Source organism: Aethalodelphis obliquidens, unplaced genomic scaffold (genome assembly GCF_003676395.1).
Source record: "Aethalodelphis obliquidens isolate GAN/ISIS:26980383/991018 unplaced genomic scaffold, ASM367639v1 scaffold12, whole genome shotgun sequence".
Classification (NCBI taxonomy): domain Eukaryota; kingdom Metazoa; phylum Chordata; class Mammalia; order Artiodactyla; family Delphinidae; genus Aethalodelphis; species Aethalodelphis obliquidens.
Genome location: NW_020837956.1, coordinates 2,338,230 through 2,355,543, shown reverse-complemented (window position 1 = coordinate 2,355,543; position 17,314 = coordinate 2,338,230). Strand labels below are relative to the sequence as shown.

Genomic DNA, 17,314 nt, shown 5'->3' with positions numbered 1-17,314 from the left:
GAACGTTTAATGGAAGCCTTTAGACGCTTTACCCCTTATGATCCAACTTCGGAGGAACATAGGGCTACTATAGCAATGGCTTTCATAGATCAAGCGGCCCCTGATATTAAGAAGAAATTACAGAGGCTAGATGGCTTGCAGGGATTTTCGCTTCAGGAGTTAGTAAAAGAGGCAGATAAAGTATATAACAAAAGAGAAACAGAGGAAGAGAAGGAAGAAAGCAAGCAGAAAGAGCAGGCAGCCCGTGAAAGAAGACGAGATAAGAGACAAGAGAGGAATTTAAGTAAGATACTGGCCACTGTGGTTGGAGGAAGAAATATAGGGGATAGAAATGGGCAGGAAGGGCGAATGGCAGACAGAAGGCAGCCATTAGACAAGGACCAATGTGCCTACTGTAAAGAAAAAGGACATTGGGCGAGAGAATGCCCTAAGAAAAAGAATGGAGGAAGGCCAACCAGAAACAAGATCTTAACATTGGAAGAAGAAGACTAGGAAAGTCAGGGCTCGAACCCTCTCCCCGAGCCCCGGGTAACTCTTAAAGTGGAGGGGGAACCTGTTCAATTTTTGGTGGATACCGGAGCCCAGCACTCCGTCCTTCTCCACTCAAAAGGTCCTATCTCAGCTAAAAGGTCATGGGTACAAGGAGCCACTGGGAATAAACAATATTCATGGACCACACGAAGGACAGTAGATCTTGGGATTGGACGAGTAACCCATTCATTTTTGATTATTCCGGAATGCCCCTATCCTTTGCTGGGAAGAGATTTACTCTCCAAAGTAGGGGCTCAAATCCACTTTCAGCCAGAAGGTCCCACCATAACTGATAATAAAGGAAGGTTACTTCAAATATTGACTATGAAATTAGAAGATGAATATAAATTATACGAGCAGCCTTCATCCTCACGAGTTAATGTTACAGATTGGGTAACTCGGTTCCCTCAAGCCTGGGCAGAAACTGCCGGTATGGGGATGGCAAAAAAATCGGCCCCCGGTGCTAGTGGAACTCAAGGCAACTGCCACCCCAATAACGGTCCGTCAATACCCCATGAGTAGAGAAGCCAAAGACGGTATCCGTCCCCATATACAGAGGCTACTAGACTTGGGCATCTTAATAAGATGTCAATCAGCATGGAACACCCCTCTCCTGCCGGTAAAGAAACCAGGAACAAATAATTATCGGCCGGTGCAGGATCTACGAGAGGTAAACAAACGGGTGGCAGACCTCCACCCCACAGTTCCAAACCCTTACAACCTCCTGAGCACTCTTCCACCTCAACATACGTGGTATACTGTTTTGGACCTTAAAGATGCTTTTTTCTGTTTAAGACTCTCTCCCCTGAGCCAACCCTACTTTGCCTTCGAATGGAAAGATCCAACATCGGGAATGTCTGGTCAGCTGACATGGACATGGCTACCTCAGGGATTTAAGAACTCCCCGACCATCTTTGATGAAGCCCTCCATCAGGATTTGGCATTATATAGAGAATCAAATCCCCAGGTAACATTACTCCAATACGTTGATGATATTTTATTAGCTGCTGAGACCCAAGAAGATTGTATCAAGGGTACTGAAAAACTGTTAACGGAACTTGGAACCCTGGGATATAGAGCCTCAGCCAAGAAAGCACAAATATGCCAACAACAGGTCAGTTACCTGGGGTATCTATTAAAAGGGGGGCAAAGAGGGCTCACGGAGAGCAGAAAGGATACGGTGGCCCAAAAACGCCAGGCAGGTTAGAAAATTTGGGGGGACGGCCGGATTCTGTAGACTATGGATTCCAGGGTTTGCTGAGCTGGCGGCCCCATTGTACCCCCTAACCAAAAACAGCACTCCTTTCGTTTGGGGCGTTAAGGAACAACGGGCAGTATCATCCACTGCCCTGGACATCAAAAAGGAAATACCCCAATAATTAGGGGAAATAATATGGCTGACCAAGTGGCCTGAGAAATAGCATCGGGAGAAGTCATTTTAGGACTGTCAGATAAAGTTCCTGAAAAACCAGGCCGCGATGAAGAAATCATCCCGGCCACAACAAAAGGAACTTTGTCCCCTCAGCAAGCAGAATCCATGTTACAACAGATGCACAGATGGACACATTTGGGGACTAAAAAGATGGTAGCCTTGTTACAAAAAGCCGGGTACGAAACCCCTGGAATGACAAAATTAGCTGAACAAATTGTGCAGGAATGCGTCCCATGTCAACAGGTAAATGCTCACAAAGGGAAACTTGAAACTGGAAAGAGACTCAGGGGGGACCGCCCAGGAACTTACTGGGAGGTGGACTTTACCGAAGTGCGTCCTGGAAGGTACGGTAATAAATACCTTTTAGTTTTTGTAGACACTTTTTCAGGATGGATAGAGGCTTTCCCAACAAAGAAAAAAACAGCTGCTGTAGTAGCCAAGAAGATTTTAGAAGAAATTTTTCCTCGATTTGGAGCACCAAAGGTAATAGGGTCTGATAATGGTCCAGCCTTCGTCGCCCAGGTAAGTTAGGATGTGGCCAGATATTTGGGGACTGATTGGAAATTACATTGTGCCTATAGACCCCAAAGTTCAGGTCAGGTAGAAAGAATGAATAGGACTCTAAAAGAGACCCTAACTAAATTGTCCTTGGAGACTGGCGGTACCGATTGGACGGTGCTCCTTCCTTTGGCCCTATTCCGGGTTAGAAATACACCTTCCCGATACCATCTTACTCCTTTTGAAATATTATATGGTGCCCCGCCTCCCCTCCTCACTTTAGGAAAAGAAATAAAACCTGATTGTCAAAATAACACTGACTTATATGCTAGGCTACTGGGACTCCAATTGGTCCAGAAAAAAATATGGTCCCAACTCGCCAAGGCCTACCAACCGGGAACACCGGGAGAAACTCATCCTTTCCAAGTCAGAGACTCCGTATACGTCCGTCGGCATCGAACCCAGACGTTGGAACCTCGATGGAAAGGACCATACACCGTCCTCCTCACCACCCCAACGGCCATAAAAGTGGACGGCATCGCTGCCTGGATCCATGCTTCACATGTGAAGGCTGCACCAGCGACGGCATCGTCAGGATGGCGGGCCCAAAGAACCGACAACCGCTCAAACTCAAGCTTCTACGAACCTAGGACTTATAATTTTGGTTTTACTGCCTTTATTGACTGTAAGTGATTTTAGCCCTCACCTCCCCCAACGTTTAACTTGGCAGGTAATTTCTCAGACTGGAGATGTAACCTGGTCCATTAGTCATACTGCACCCCCCTGGACCTGGTGGCCAGATCTTTTTCCTGATGTTTGTAAATTGGCTATAGGAGCACCTTATTGGGATACAGAAGATTCTCATGATATGAACACTGCCCCTTCCAAAGTTTCGGAAACTGATTGGTTTGGGCCGGGTTGCAAAAATGCAGGCAAAAGAATGATGCTTGGTATCCTCACTTTCTACGTATGCCCCGGGTTCCACCGCCCTTGATCTCTGAATTATAAATGTGGTGGAACTGAAAACTTTTATTGCAAAAGCTGGGGATGTGAAACTACCGGGGATACTAATTGAAAACCCACCTCAACTTGGGATTTTATTACTGTAACGGCTAGTTATTCTCATAATGAGGATACCGGACACCGGAGTAAATGTTCAGGATGGTGTCATCCCCTTAAAATTTCCTTTAGTAATCCCGGAAAAAGAGATGAAAAATGGATAAATGGTCATTCTTGGGGCGTTAGATTTTACATGAGGGGATATGATTTAGGAATATTAATGACCTTTAAGCTAAAGATTGAGACTCCTGCTCCTATATCAATAGGCCCAAATCCCGTACTTGGCCCCCCTTTGCTTCCCCCGGCCCCTTCAACTACATCAACAAAGAATGAGACTAATGAAACCTCTGGATCCAAAGAACCCACAGTTAAGCCTGGGACTCCTCGGGATAGGATGCTTTCTTTGGTGCAGGCAGCCTTTACGGTTCTCAATGCTACAAACCCAGAGGCTACAAAATCATGTTGGCTTTGCTATGCTGCCCCTCCCCCTTATTATGATGCTATAGGATATAGCTCCAACTATTACTAATTCTACCTCCTCAGACCAATGTCGATGGAAGCAAGAAGGGACCAGTAAATTAACCCTGTCCTCGGTTTCTGGAAATGGTACTTGTATAGGAACACCTCCCCAGTCCCATAGACACCTTTGTCATGATTTTAGCCTCCCTTCAGGCTCAGGATATCTTGTACCTCCTCAAGATGGATGGTGGGCATGTAACACGGGGTTCACCCCTTGTGTCTCTTTAGAGGTTCTTAATACCTCAGCTGACTTTTGTGTGTTAGTACCTCTTATTGTTTTATTGTTGATTTTAACTTTTGGACCATGTATTCTAAATCGCTTGATAACATTTATTAGAGAACGTATCAGTACTGTACAAGTTCTAATGTTAAGACAACAGTACCAAAGTTTACGAACAGAAGGTTGAGATTCCATGATTGGAATCAATAGTCACAAGAAAAAGGGGGGAATGTGGGGCTCGAGGGACATTGTTCCAGCTAATGATTAAGAACTCTCCAGACAGTAGGGGCTTCTTAGACAATGGGTGAATTTCCAGGATGTCCGGCCCCCTTCCGAGAAGGAGGGAGATAACAAAATGTAAAAAAGGTGTCTGTCAAAGACCAATCAGGCAGCTAGGGACAAGTTCCCTCTCTGGTCCGAGCCTAAGCCGGGACCAATCAGCAGGAGAACACAACCAAATCTATAACTTACATACGGGGAAGTGGGAACCTATAAAACTGACATATTCGCGCCCAAAAGGGTTCCTTCTTCGACCTCCTGCGTGAGGACCAAGGAACCCCGGTGCACCGGCCTTCAATAAACCTCTTGCGTTTTGCATCGGCTTCCGACTCTTGTTGTTTCCTGGGCGAGTCGAAACTCCTAGGAGACCGCGAAGGTCTAACACCCTCAATGGTCTCCCTACTTCTACTCTTTCTCCCTATACACAGCAGCCAGGCTAAACTTTTAAATAAGTCGATCAGATTCAATAGCACTTCACTGATTCAACTGTGCACACCCAACTCCCCCACCTCCATCCTTCACCTCCCCACCCCTCGCCAATAGATTCCCACCACTGCAGTTAGAATAAAATCTGTATTCCTTTTATTAACCTATAAGGTTGTGTGTGATTCGGCCCCTGCCCATCTCTCTGGCCTCAGCTTTTAGCAGGTCCTCCCTTGTTTAGTAACCTCCAGCCACACTGATTTCATCTCTCATTCAAGTATCTGCACTTGTGGAACCTTCTGTCTTAAAAGGTCTCACCCCTAGATCTTTATATGGCTTGTTCCTTCAGCATTCAGGTCTCTGGTTAAATGTTACTCCAGAGACGCCTGCTTCAAATCCTGCTTCTAATTCCCCCTCCAGTTATTCTATATCTATTTACCACTTCTTTTTTTAAATTACCATTTCTGATTTGTTTGTATAGTATCATCTGTCTTTGCCTTTTAGTATGTGACAGTCATTACAGCAGAAGCTGAGCTCTGCTATTCATTGCTCTATCATCAGCCAAGTGCACCAAAAAGCGCCAGGCAAACAGTAGAGCCTTGATAAAATTGACTGAATTGACAGTTGCACTTGATACTGAGGATATATGAAAGAGCATATTTCAATTTGAATACCATGCATACATAAATACTCACTAATGAGATTACTTATTCTGTCTATTGTAAGTGAATCTAATTTTGGTAAGGTAGATGAACATCCCTTAAAGTCTACGTTGAAAGCCATAATTGTGCCACAAAAGACAGACTAGGAGAGGGGTCTGTTTACCAAGACAGGGGTCTCATGGCTAAGCACTGACCTAAGTACTGAGAAAATAAAATATGATGCCCTTAAAATATGGTGGTTCTACCTCATGTCACATGTCTACATCATATTTTTCCAATAAGGTTTCCCTAAAGAAAATCTAGTAGGAGTTGCTCAAAAAATAATTAAAACATGATTGTAAAGCTGTAGTGAATACTAGAAAAAAAATGCTTCTAGTATAATCTTAAAGAAATTCGATCTCTACCATTTCTCTTCCTAATTTATAGCCAATTATTGTCCATATCTATAAAGCAACAAATATTTGAATAAAAATTTAAAAGCCATTATCAATTGTTCAGTTACTTTGGTGTTATACAGAGAAAAGGGTGAAAATATTTTTAGTTTTCTCTTATTTATTTAATCTGTAAATCTAGTCTCTATTATTCAACAATCATTTTTTTAAATGATCTCATATTCTTCTATGAAATGTAGCTTAATTTGATTGAAAATTAAGTAGAGGGAACATCCTTTTAGAAATATAGATGACTGACAATGGATCATAAATATTGTATGAAATACAATCTAAAGTGAAAAAAAAATCAGTATCATTGGCCTTTAACATTCTCTGAAAAACTACAGGAATGAAATAACAGTAAAGTAATAAAACTCGAGTGCCTCTGAGTTAACATTTAATTAGACAAGAAATGGAAAATGCAAAGGTTGTAGTCTAGAGTTGCCAAATAAATGGTAAACAACATTCTGACATTTGAAGGTTATGCTCTTTGGCAGCATCCTTTAAACATTAGTAAACATCGCTTAGAACACAAAAGAGTTCTTTAAAAGGCTAATTCTAATACAGTACTTCCCAGCAGGAGAGAAAAAGTTTCAACTTCGTCCCCTCCATCTCCTTCCCCCTCGTCGTTAAGTTTGATAAATTTGCTTTTCTGTGTTATTCCTTCTTGTGGTTTAAAGTGTACACCTGTGCTCAGTTTTGCCGAAAGGCAGTCACATATTGTGGTCAGCGATGAAAATCAGACAGGGAGCCAAATTATATTGCTCTGACATCTGTCCCTCCATCTGCTGGAGTTTTAACAAACAAGTATAAAGTAGACCTCCAATGATACCATATACATACAACGAAGAAGGATTTCTATATGACCAAGTCTCCACAAATTCTCAGTTTAAAAAAATAAAGCAGGAGGGAAGGTGCTGAATTCAATTTATATTCAATTGGATATGACTTCTATACTACTCTTCTTTATGGGATCAGTGCACATAAAACAAAATACTATTTTCTTATTTGCCTAAGTCAGCATACACTCTGATCTTTTTAATAAACTCTTCTGCTTACTTAATGAAGAATGAAGATTTTCTATGTGATTGCAACATCGTTCCCCATGCTGCAATGTCCAAGGACTTGAACATGCTTCTTTATAAATTAACATTTATTGCTCAATAATAGCAAAATAGAAACTTTATAAATGCCTTTTTCTTTTTCTTTTTTAAATTTCAAGAGTTGTCAGTCAACTCTTATGTGATCAACAGCCTTATGTGATCAGAGTATATGTGAAGAAGAACCACAGTCAAAGCTCTCTCTTTTGAATTGGAAACCCTGAGGTTGGACATGATCTTGTGTTGACTGAACTAGGGCAGAGCTGGGAACTGGACAGAAGCCAGATTTTGTGGTATTGAGCATGACAAGCATCCCACATAACCCTTGTTCTTGGGAGATGCCACATGTGAGCAAGAAAATTAATTCTGAAAAGCAAAGACTTCTCACAGTACACTGGGTAGTCCAGAAACAAAAACCTCACAAAAATGACTATTTTCTCTCCTCAGTACACAACCAACCTGTATTCAAAGAAATGTGCAGAAATTTCCAGCCACCTATCAGATAAAAATGTATGTTGAATCCCAGTGATGAAGTTTGCTACTAAATTCTCATTTGCAAAGCTGCACATGCTTGCCACCCCTCCTTCTAATTACTGCAATATATAAATAGTTTCTCTCCCTCATTCTGGTTTAGGAAGCTCTACAATTTCCATTCTTATTTCTGCCATATGTAGTAGCGGAATATTGCCACAGGGTGGTACACCATGCATATTTAACTGAAGGCCTTTGTAATTTGTGTGACAGTTCAGTTATACCCTTTTCTAGCTTCACTTAAGCAGGAGGCATCAGAATAAGTGACAGCTCTCTGAGTGATTAAAATGAAAACACCTTGCCGATGCAGGGGACACGGGTTCGTGCCCCGGTCCGGGAAGATCCCACATGCCGCGGGGCGGCTGGGCCCGTGAGCCATGGCCGCTGGGCCTGCGCGTCCAGAGCCTGTGCTCCGCAACGGGAGAGGCCACAGCAGTGAGAGGCCCGCGTACCACAAAAAAAAAAAAGAAAAAAAAAAGTGAAAACACAATCTTAAATCACACAGGTCTGCTAATCTTACATTATACCTAACTGTAATATATCTCGCAAGCTTTGTCACTTTGTTGTTGTTGCCTCCTTTGGGAAATTTCTAGAAACTATACGATACAAACAAATAAACTGAAATTAGAACAGAAAATGTGCAGAGAATATATACCTTACAAACAAAACTATGCAGAAATAATTAACCTCTAATGACTATTCACAGGAATTTCAATTGAGTACTAGGAGAATAAATGAATCTAGGCAATTAAAATATTTATCTATCTATGGACCTATCTCATTGTACAACCCAGAACAGTGATAGTATTTTGGTAGGTAATTTAAGATCATTATTAGATTATTAGGTCATTATTATTGATTTTTATATTGATTAAGCTGATGAACCTCCTTACTGAGATAAAGAATCAAAATCACATTTCAACTTTAGATTCTGGAAAAGAAATACTTCTCTAGTAAGTGCTAGCTTAAGTAAATTAAACTATTTCAGGAATGCAGGGTCAAAAAGACTGTGTATGGCTTAAAAAATAAATGGCAGGGCTTCCCTGGTGGCGCAGTGGTTGAGAATCTGACTGCTAATGCAGGGGACACGGGTTCAAGCCCTGGTCTGGGAGGATCCCACATGCCGCGGAGCAACTAGGCCCGTGAGCCACAACTACTGAGCCTGCGCATCTGGAGCCTGTGCTCCACAACAAGAGAGGCCGCGATAGTGAGAGGCCCGAGCACCGCGATGAAGAGTGGCTCCCGCTTGCCACAACTAGAGAAAGCCCTCACACAGAAACGAAGACCCAACACAGCAAAAATAAATAAAAATAAAATTAATAGACTCCTACCCCCAACATCTTCTTTAAAAAAAATAAAAAAATAAAAAAAGTAAATGGCAGGTACTTTTAGGCTAAATGTCTAAGGCAGCAATGTTATCTGGAGCATGGGAGGACATGCAACAACTCATCAATATTTTTTCATATTGATTTTTTGTTCCATTGTTGAAAATGAGTGACAATGGGTATAGTGACTAAAGCATTTATCTGAAACTCTTGGGTCGATGAAAAAACATACTTAGACATATGTGTTCTGCTATTTCTTCCTTTTGTCTGGTCTGCAAATGAGCAGTGACAGATATCACACTTTACTCTTCCTTTAACCCTCTTCTCCTTCTAATGGGAGAAGAAAAAAAAAAAAATGTAGCTTTGCCTCCTGCAAGAGAAGGAAAAAGAGGCACCCGTTCAGAGCTTCCACAGACATGCTAAGCCTTAATATCAAATTGGTAAAGGAACCTCTACCAGTTGGGTCAGTTGGGTCTTAGGCAAAGGTAAGTGCCTTTGAAATTAGGGTGCACTTCTGAAAACGCTCGTATAACTTAGATGGTTTAAAGTCACCTTACTCTTCAAATTTCAAACTTGAGAAGGTCCACTAAAGTGAAATGACAGGCTCAGGCGATAGTGTCAGGGAAGCTGCAACTCACAGCCTAGCTTGCTTCGAACGCCATTTTTGACATAGATATTAGCACTAGATGCCAAAAGGATGTCTAATTCATTCCTTTTCTTACTTTCTAGTGTCTTGAAATTAAACACTGGGCAAGAGAGACAGTGATTGTCTTTGATACGTCTTAGGCCCATACCCTAGAGGATCCAAAAGACCCAACTCTTTATTTATCCCTGCAATACGCTTAAAAAGCTGTGTCTTCCCAGAATCAGGCCCTGTGAAAATCATTAAGGACTCATCAGTAACACACGTCAGGTGTGGCTGCACAGCTTGCGGAGAGTTTACTTCCGCAGAGCATACGTTATGTTTCAACGGTCATTTAAAGTTTGAGGTCCACGCTGAATATGCTTTTCAGCTCAGGGGAGTCAGCAGCTTGGATTTTGGAACCTTACCTCTCTCGCAGGACCTGCCAAGATAGCCTGTTCCGGAACAATCGCAGACATATCTGTTCCACCCATCCCTGCACATGCCGCTGTTTTTGCAAGGGTTGCTAAGGCACGGTTTTGCCGTTTCCCTGGAGCAGGACGGCTTCACTCCAGCAGTACTTTGAACTTCAGCCATTTGCCGGATATCTTTGCTCTGGCCGTCAATGAACAAATCTCTTATGCAGCCCACGTAGCCATAGTTGAGCAGCGCAGTCCACACCTCGGTGGGGAAGATGAGGCCGGCCTTATTTTCTGGCAAGCCCCCCAGGTACAACTCGTCATCCAGGTCCAGAATCTCACTCTCGCCAGGAGCAGTGTAGGGCGTGCGCAGAGTGTTGACAGAAATGGTACCTGTTGCAAAGACAAGAGAGCACACAGGTCTTTACAGCGTGCAACCTGTTCTGAATATCACACTTTCTCTCCTCCATCTGCCTGAGGGTGAACTCCTTGAGGGCAGACATTTCTTATTTTTCTTTCTATTCCTGGTGTACTTCCTAGGGAAATGAACAGAAATATGTGGAATTAAATAACTTTAAGAATAAGGCAAACTGTCATTTAAATGGCTCTATTTCACTTTGGGAATGAAAACCAAAGTATACAGACAAGAAAGAGTGTTTGTCAGCCTCTAAGAGTTCAGGGGAAAAAGGAAGGAAGGAAGGAAGGAAGGAAAGAAGGAAGGGAGGGAGGGAGGGAGGGAGAGAGGGAGGAAGGGAGGAAGGAAGGAAGGAAGGAAGGAAGGAAGGAAGGAAGGAAGGAAGAAGGGAAAAGGAGGGAGGGAGGGAGTAAGGGAGGGAAGAGAAAATGGCATTCTTACCACTCTCTAACAGTCCAGCCAAGATGGAAAGAAAGGAAGGTGGAAGGGGAGGGAGGGGAGGGTGGGAGGGGAAGGAGGGGTGGGAGACAGGAGGGAGAAGGAGAGGGAGAGGGAAAGAGAAAGAAAGAGGGAGAAATTGGCATGCTACATCACTCTCTGGAATAAAGTCAGACTCTCTTCGGTTAGTGTTCATTTTCAAAGCAGGTATGCATCTGCAAACCAATGAAAGGTTGTGTTGTGCCCCCATCCTTAACTGGCTTCATTGTTTTTAATGTACACAACACATTGACAGATTATCTATGTCAAAACCTGACTTCATCGCACTCAGCTGTATGAATCTATCGCTTAGCCTCTATGGTCTCAGTTTACTCATTCATAATATGGGCACAGTAATATGACCTACCTCATATGAGTGTTAAATAAAATAATACAGGTAAAGTGTCTGGTTTGTCGTAAGCACTGCATGAATGCTGTCTATCATGAGTCATCACAAGAACCAAGTCAAATGGGTGTTTACTATTTTTTTTTAAAAAAACAAACTAGTTACTTACTTATCTAAAAAAACAAACTAATTACTTACTTATTGACAAGTTGTTTTTTCTTCCTCACTCCAATGTGAGGGGAAAATAACTCTATTAGTTTATAAACACATGGAAATCCTAGCCTTAAGCATAGGGTGAAGAGGTAGACATTCACATGGGATTATTTGAGGATCACAGAAAAAATTATATATTTATGGAATCCATTAAAAGAAGAAAAAAAGAAAGACAGCAGGCATTTTCCTGATCAAAACTTTCATCCTGTACCACCAGATTACTCAAAATTCCACTAATATTCTACCTTCAGAAAGATCTTTGTAAAAATGCAAATATGATACCCGAAAAGGACACCACATTGACCCATTTCCAGATTATCCCAGATTTCTTTCTCAGGTCTAGACCATAAAGCGACTAGGGACGTAGAGTCTAACAAGAGAAAGTGGATTAGAAGCCTCAGGGATTTAGAGTGCAGACAACATGGGAGAGGCCTGAAGGCAGAAGATGGGGTGCAGAGGTAGAGACAGAAAGGGAAGGGAAAGGGTAGTGTGTGTAGAGGGTGCATAGGAAGATGCATTTCAGTTCTTTCACCAACTAGCGAAGGCCCACTCCAAATGGAACTATGGCCTGTGGTGAACGTGAAACGTGCATCTAAGCACACAGGTTTGCCAGGCCCTGCATTGTTCCCAGGAGACTCCCAAATCCCAGCAGAGGGGGGCTCCTCGATACGGGCAGTGTAACGGGATCTGTCTTTGTGAGGGAGAAGGGCATGGAAGCCGCTGACGGAGACCATGCGCCGGCCAAGTCATTAAGGAGACATTTGTCTCTCTAGACTTCCACTGAAAGAAATGGAAAAAGCTCCTAGGGGAGAAACACTCAAAGGCATTGCTATTTTGGCCTTCCAAAGAGGGGGGTATAATAAGGATTTTGGAAGGAGGCAGCAAAAGGGGAAAATGACAAAGTGCTTGTTTTTACTGTTCACATTTGTGCAAGTGTCTAGAAGAAAATTCATTTAGGAACATACAGGAACCGGAAAATCCCACTTAGAAAAATATTTTAAAAATCATTTAGGGGAAATTAAATATATAATTCTGAGAGAGAATGGTGACACTTTTCTAAATAGAATTTCATTACACGCATTTTTAACTGTTCAAAATGCCCTAAGAAGTGAGTTGAGATGATCCCTAACCTCTGCAGCAGCTAATGTAAGTTAAAAATGATGAGAAAGAGTTAAGTGTTAATGACAAAAGGTAAGGTGGACATTAAAAAAAAAAAATGTGGAAAGCAAAGTGTTGTATGCAATGAACACAGTGGCTTTTAGGTTTTTAAGAAAAAAGAGAGAGAGATGCCAGCTCCTGTTTTCCAATTAGTTCAAGAAGACTTCCTAGAAATGAATACGTCATATTCTGAGACAACAGCTAGGAGACACAGAGCAAGTGAACAATGACAAAGTTTTACAAGAGTGGGGATATATCTTTAAAATATGCAATTTTTCCCATATGCCTTTTTATTCATGGAACAAGCTTGATTTAGCTCAGGGAGGGGAAAACACTTGGAAAAACTGTCTTGTCCTTATTTGTGGTGTTATAATTCTGACACTAAGGATACTTGGAGGATTCCTGAGATGAGGGCATCCGGTGGCTTGCATAACACTCAACTCTGTGTCCTCTGCATAGCTTGCAGAGCTCGGTACACTCTGGAGTTTCCATATTCAGTGTGCCTATACTCTCGGGGCAAATCTGCTGCCCTGTGTTTCAGATACTCATCTATTAAGAGTTTGTCTGACAGAATGGGGTGACTAGGTCTTGTAGTTTTTATTTATGGTGCGTTAGTGCCTGCTCTGAACGAAGTATCTAAGTTCAGATATGTCTCTATGAATGTGCTCGTTGTGGCCAGGGTAAGATATTCACTATAACTTTGTGATTAGATTAGACCTTTCTGATCACAACACCTGAAGTTAATCCACAGGTTTCATGTGGTTTACATGTAGCCCAGTGCACACACATACATACACACACACACACACACATACACACACACTGAAATAACCGTTTAACAGGAAAGTATTTAACTCTACTACCTCTGAGGCACTCAAATAATGTTTTCTTATTAGATAAGTTTATTAATACAAATGCTAGACATGACCCACTAAACTGATTTCAGAACCAACTAGCAGGCTGTAACCTATAGTTCAAAAAACACCGAGAGGGTACTATCATAAAGGATAAGGTTGTTTTTCTCATAGCTCCTTTTCATCCCTTTGAGAGACAGTTAAAGTTCTCATGGGAAGAAGAAGCCACGAAAGGTGGGAGAGGAAGCAAAAGAAATATAATCCTAACTTCAACTTCAAGAGGAATTAGCTCATTAATTTGGCCCCAGATTCAAGGTATGGAGTCTCAACGAGCAAACGCATGTATTAGATATTATTGACTGTAATATTCTGCAAACAAACATAATAGAATGGAACAACCATGACCAAAAATCAGCTACACGTACGCTCTAGATGCTTTGCCAATTCACTTATATGTTAGAAAATCTTTATAAAAGGGATGGCAAAAAAGGGAAAGGGCAGAACTTGAGTGGGAACAGAAATGATTATTTTTATATTTTGAAGATTCAAAGAGTAAAAATTTATTTGAAATAATAATTATATTTTATTACTTAGTCAAACTCAAATAGAGATTGATATTTTAGCCTACACATGTGCAAATATCCTGAAATACTAATATTTCTGGTAAGGGATTTGAATCCCTAATTCCTTAATGATTTTATTCTTGACATGAAATCAAAGGACATTTTCACCTAAGCAAAGGACTCATCATAGAATCACTGAATCCATTTAAATCAATTTAACACTTACATAGGACACTGAAATTTCAATATTAAGTTTCTCAAGTGCCTATTTCATTATAATCGAGTTATAAAGGCAGTGGTTACCAAGAAAACATGAAATGACTATTTAAACCTTATTCATTGATCATTAAAGACGAGTAGTTGCCACAGCTGTATATATCAATAGAAAATAAGCATTTTCCAAAGTTTGGGGTATGACTACATGTAAATAAATATTTAAGAGAAAACAAAAATCTGAGTATATTATTGGTTTATCCCTCTATCTTTTTTCCAGGAACTGCAAATATTGATGTGTTCTCTTTGGCATAGCTTGATTATTTTATACATTTTACCTTCTTCCACTATAATTATACGTGAAGTTTCTGGCAAATGAAACAAATATTTTATGTAAAACATTGCTATATCTGAGCTATTATAACTTGTAGATGGTAGTCATATTTGGGAACTTACTTGGATCAGTGTTTCATGCTTCAGTATTGAAGAATCTGAAGCACCCTGCTGTGCTATTTTGCTTTTAAAGAAATGAAATTTCAGCTAAAAATAAATATATTTGTGTACATAGGACTTTTATCATCTTAATGTAGAAATCACATTTACTTAACATTTAAACCTAGTTGTTTTCATGGCATGTGCAAGGTAAAACAAAAGTGATAAATAGATAAGGTAATATTTATTTAAGAATATTCATAAGCATTAATAATATAAATTCACATTTTATGTAAAAGTATACATAAAAGGGGGAAAACTGTTGAAAACAGTTCTTAGTTATAAAAATAGAAATCAGCTTCATGATTTGATCTGGTATTTATAAATTGTTAGCCTCTACCCTTTTTCTCCTCCAGTTTTTCTTGGCTATTCCATTTCCAGAAGATTAGTTTATGGAGTGCAAAGAAACGTGAAGCAAAAGGTGAGAATTAAAATAAGTTAATTTGGTTTCAAGTTTTAAATTACTGCAAAAGTTTAAGTGATTGGGAAATGAGGGGGTAGAAGATAGTGTGCTGTAATAGGAAATGATTTTGCCTGGTCAAAGGAAACCAATTTTCATGCTCTAGCTTTGCAACTAACTAGCTGAGGAGCTTAGCCAGATAATAGATTCATTAGGCCTCAATGTGGCTCTTATGCAAAATAAAGGACTTGACTGGATGGTCACTAAAGTTCTTCAGTGAGTAAAAATTTTTGAAATTACTGCTTAAAATAATTTTAGTTAAATATAAATTGTATCTATCTACAATTCTGCTTCACCTCTCACTGCAGAAGAGAATAAGATTCCACAAACTTATAAATTTACTTGTCAAATTTAGTATTCTATTAACAAATCCAAACTCAGTAAAAAGGCATAATATAAGTGATAAAAGCAGAATGAAGCACTGATTGCAGGGTATGATGCAAAATGCAAAATACGTAAGTCCCAAAAATAGATAGTAAAAAAAAGACAAAATATTAATAATGGGAGTTTTGGAGTAGTGAGATTATGAATGGATAGTTTTCTTCCTTCCTTACTTTCTTTTTCTTTACTCTTTCTTTCTAGTTTTCTCGGTCTTTTTAAAAACAATTTCATGTACTAGGTTTATAACATGGACTGAATAAACTTTGCTTGAAAACAAAACAAAAAACAATCTTAATATTCTGTTTTCTGCTTATTACTATGTGTTTCTTGCTTACCTGGATTACTGTCAGCTGGGAATTTCAGAAATTAAACAGATATATGACAAAATAAATCTTGGAGCAAAATTTAAAAGTTTGATATTATTTAATAAAGGCCAAGAGAGAGGAGAAAAGGGTAACTCATATACTGCAGATAAGAGTGTAGACTGAAACAGTCTGTTAGTAAAATAACCTGTCATTATCTTTAAAATTAAAAATGCAATTAATCCAGCAATTCCAATTCCCAGAAGCTATCCTACAGAAACTCTGACCAATATGCATAAAGATATAATATGAAGACTTTCATTATAAATTAGCTTAGAACAGTGAATTTTTTTCAAAAGTAAAAAGTTAAATGTCCGTCAATAGAGGAATGATTAAGTTAATATTGATATATTCAAACTAGGGATATCTGATGTCACTACAAAGAATGGCATAGAAAAAGTTCTCAGTATTTTTTTAAGTCACCCAATAATTGGTGAAGAGCGATCTTGTTTATGTAAAAAAGAAGCTCTACATTTATTTTATATGTGTAATTATATTTACAGATATGCTGGTGCATAGGAAAATATCTGGGAATTTTTCAACACCAAATTATTTTACCTACGGAGGTGGGAGTGAATTGGTTAGGGGAGTGTGTGGCAAAGGAAAACTTTTCACTTGTGTACTTTTTGAACTGCCTGAACATTTTCACCAACAGCACATATTTATACGTCACAGACACGCCATGAATTAAGCACAGGCACATGTACAAACACACATACTCGTAGCAATACATGTATACCTATGAGTTTTAAAAATGATCATAGACAATGCTGGGAAGTTGTAAATATCAATCAAGTGATGTGTTTTGCAGCAGTTAAACTACTATTTTGCAGAAATTCCCCAGATTTCCACGCTGCACTCCACAGTACCGGCCACTGCGGCTGGTGTGGTCAGCTAAATGCCTATTTCTTGAGGATGCACCTGACACCCTAGTCCAGGGTCTGCCCCTTGGCTGGGTGGGCCTGGAAAGGAGATTTAGTGAATTTAGAGAGAGAGGTTCCACCTCTCAGAGTTTGATATTTACCAAGCCCATAAGACCAATGTATAAAATAAGAAGGCCAAGTTATTAATTCTCCATGAGAAATTAACTGTCACAGGATATGGAATGTTTCTTTAGGGAGGTCAATTTATAATCCAAATGTGTATTTATTCATTTATGATGGGAGCTTTAATAATATTAGCCTAGGATGTTCTGACACCCCCGCCCCCATCTCAATTAAGATGACCTGCCTCTATCTCTGTAGCGGGGGTGAAGTAGTCAAGTCCCTTGGGCAGTGCTTAGCTGGGTACTGCCAATGTTTGTCTCTGTGACTTTCTTTTCCACAGACA

General features: G+C 40.2%; 1 protein-coding gene across 1 annotated transcript in view; it reads right to left on the bottom strand.

The window, feature by feature from the left end:
- The window catches only part of LOC113623723 (neurexin-1-beta), a 706,008-nt gene that overhangs the window by 615,934 nt on the left and 72,760 nt on the right, over nucleotides 1–17,314 (bottom strand). Inside the window, exon 4 of the mRNA XM_027113158.1 lies at nucleotides 10,061–10,444. Within this exon, the coding sequence (XP_026968959.1) occupies nucleotides 10,061–10,444 (384 nt within the window). The remainder of the gene's footprint in view (nucleotides 1–10,060; nucleotides 10,445–17,314) is intronic.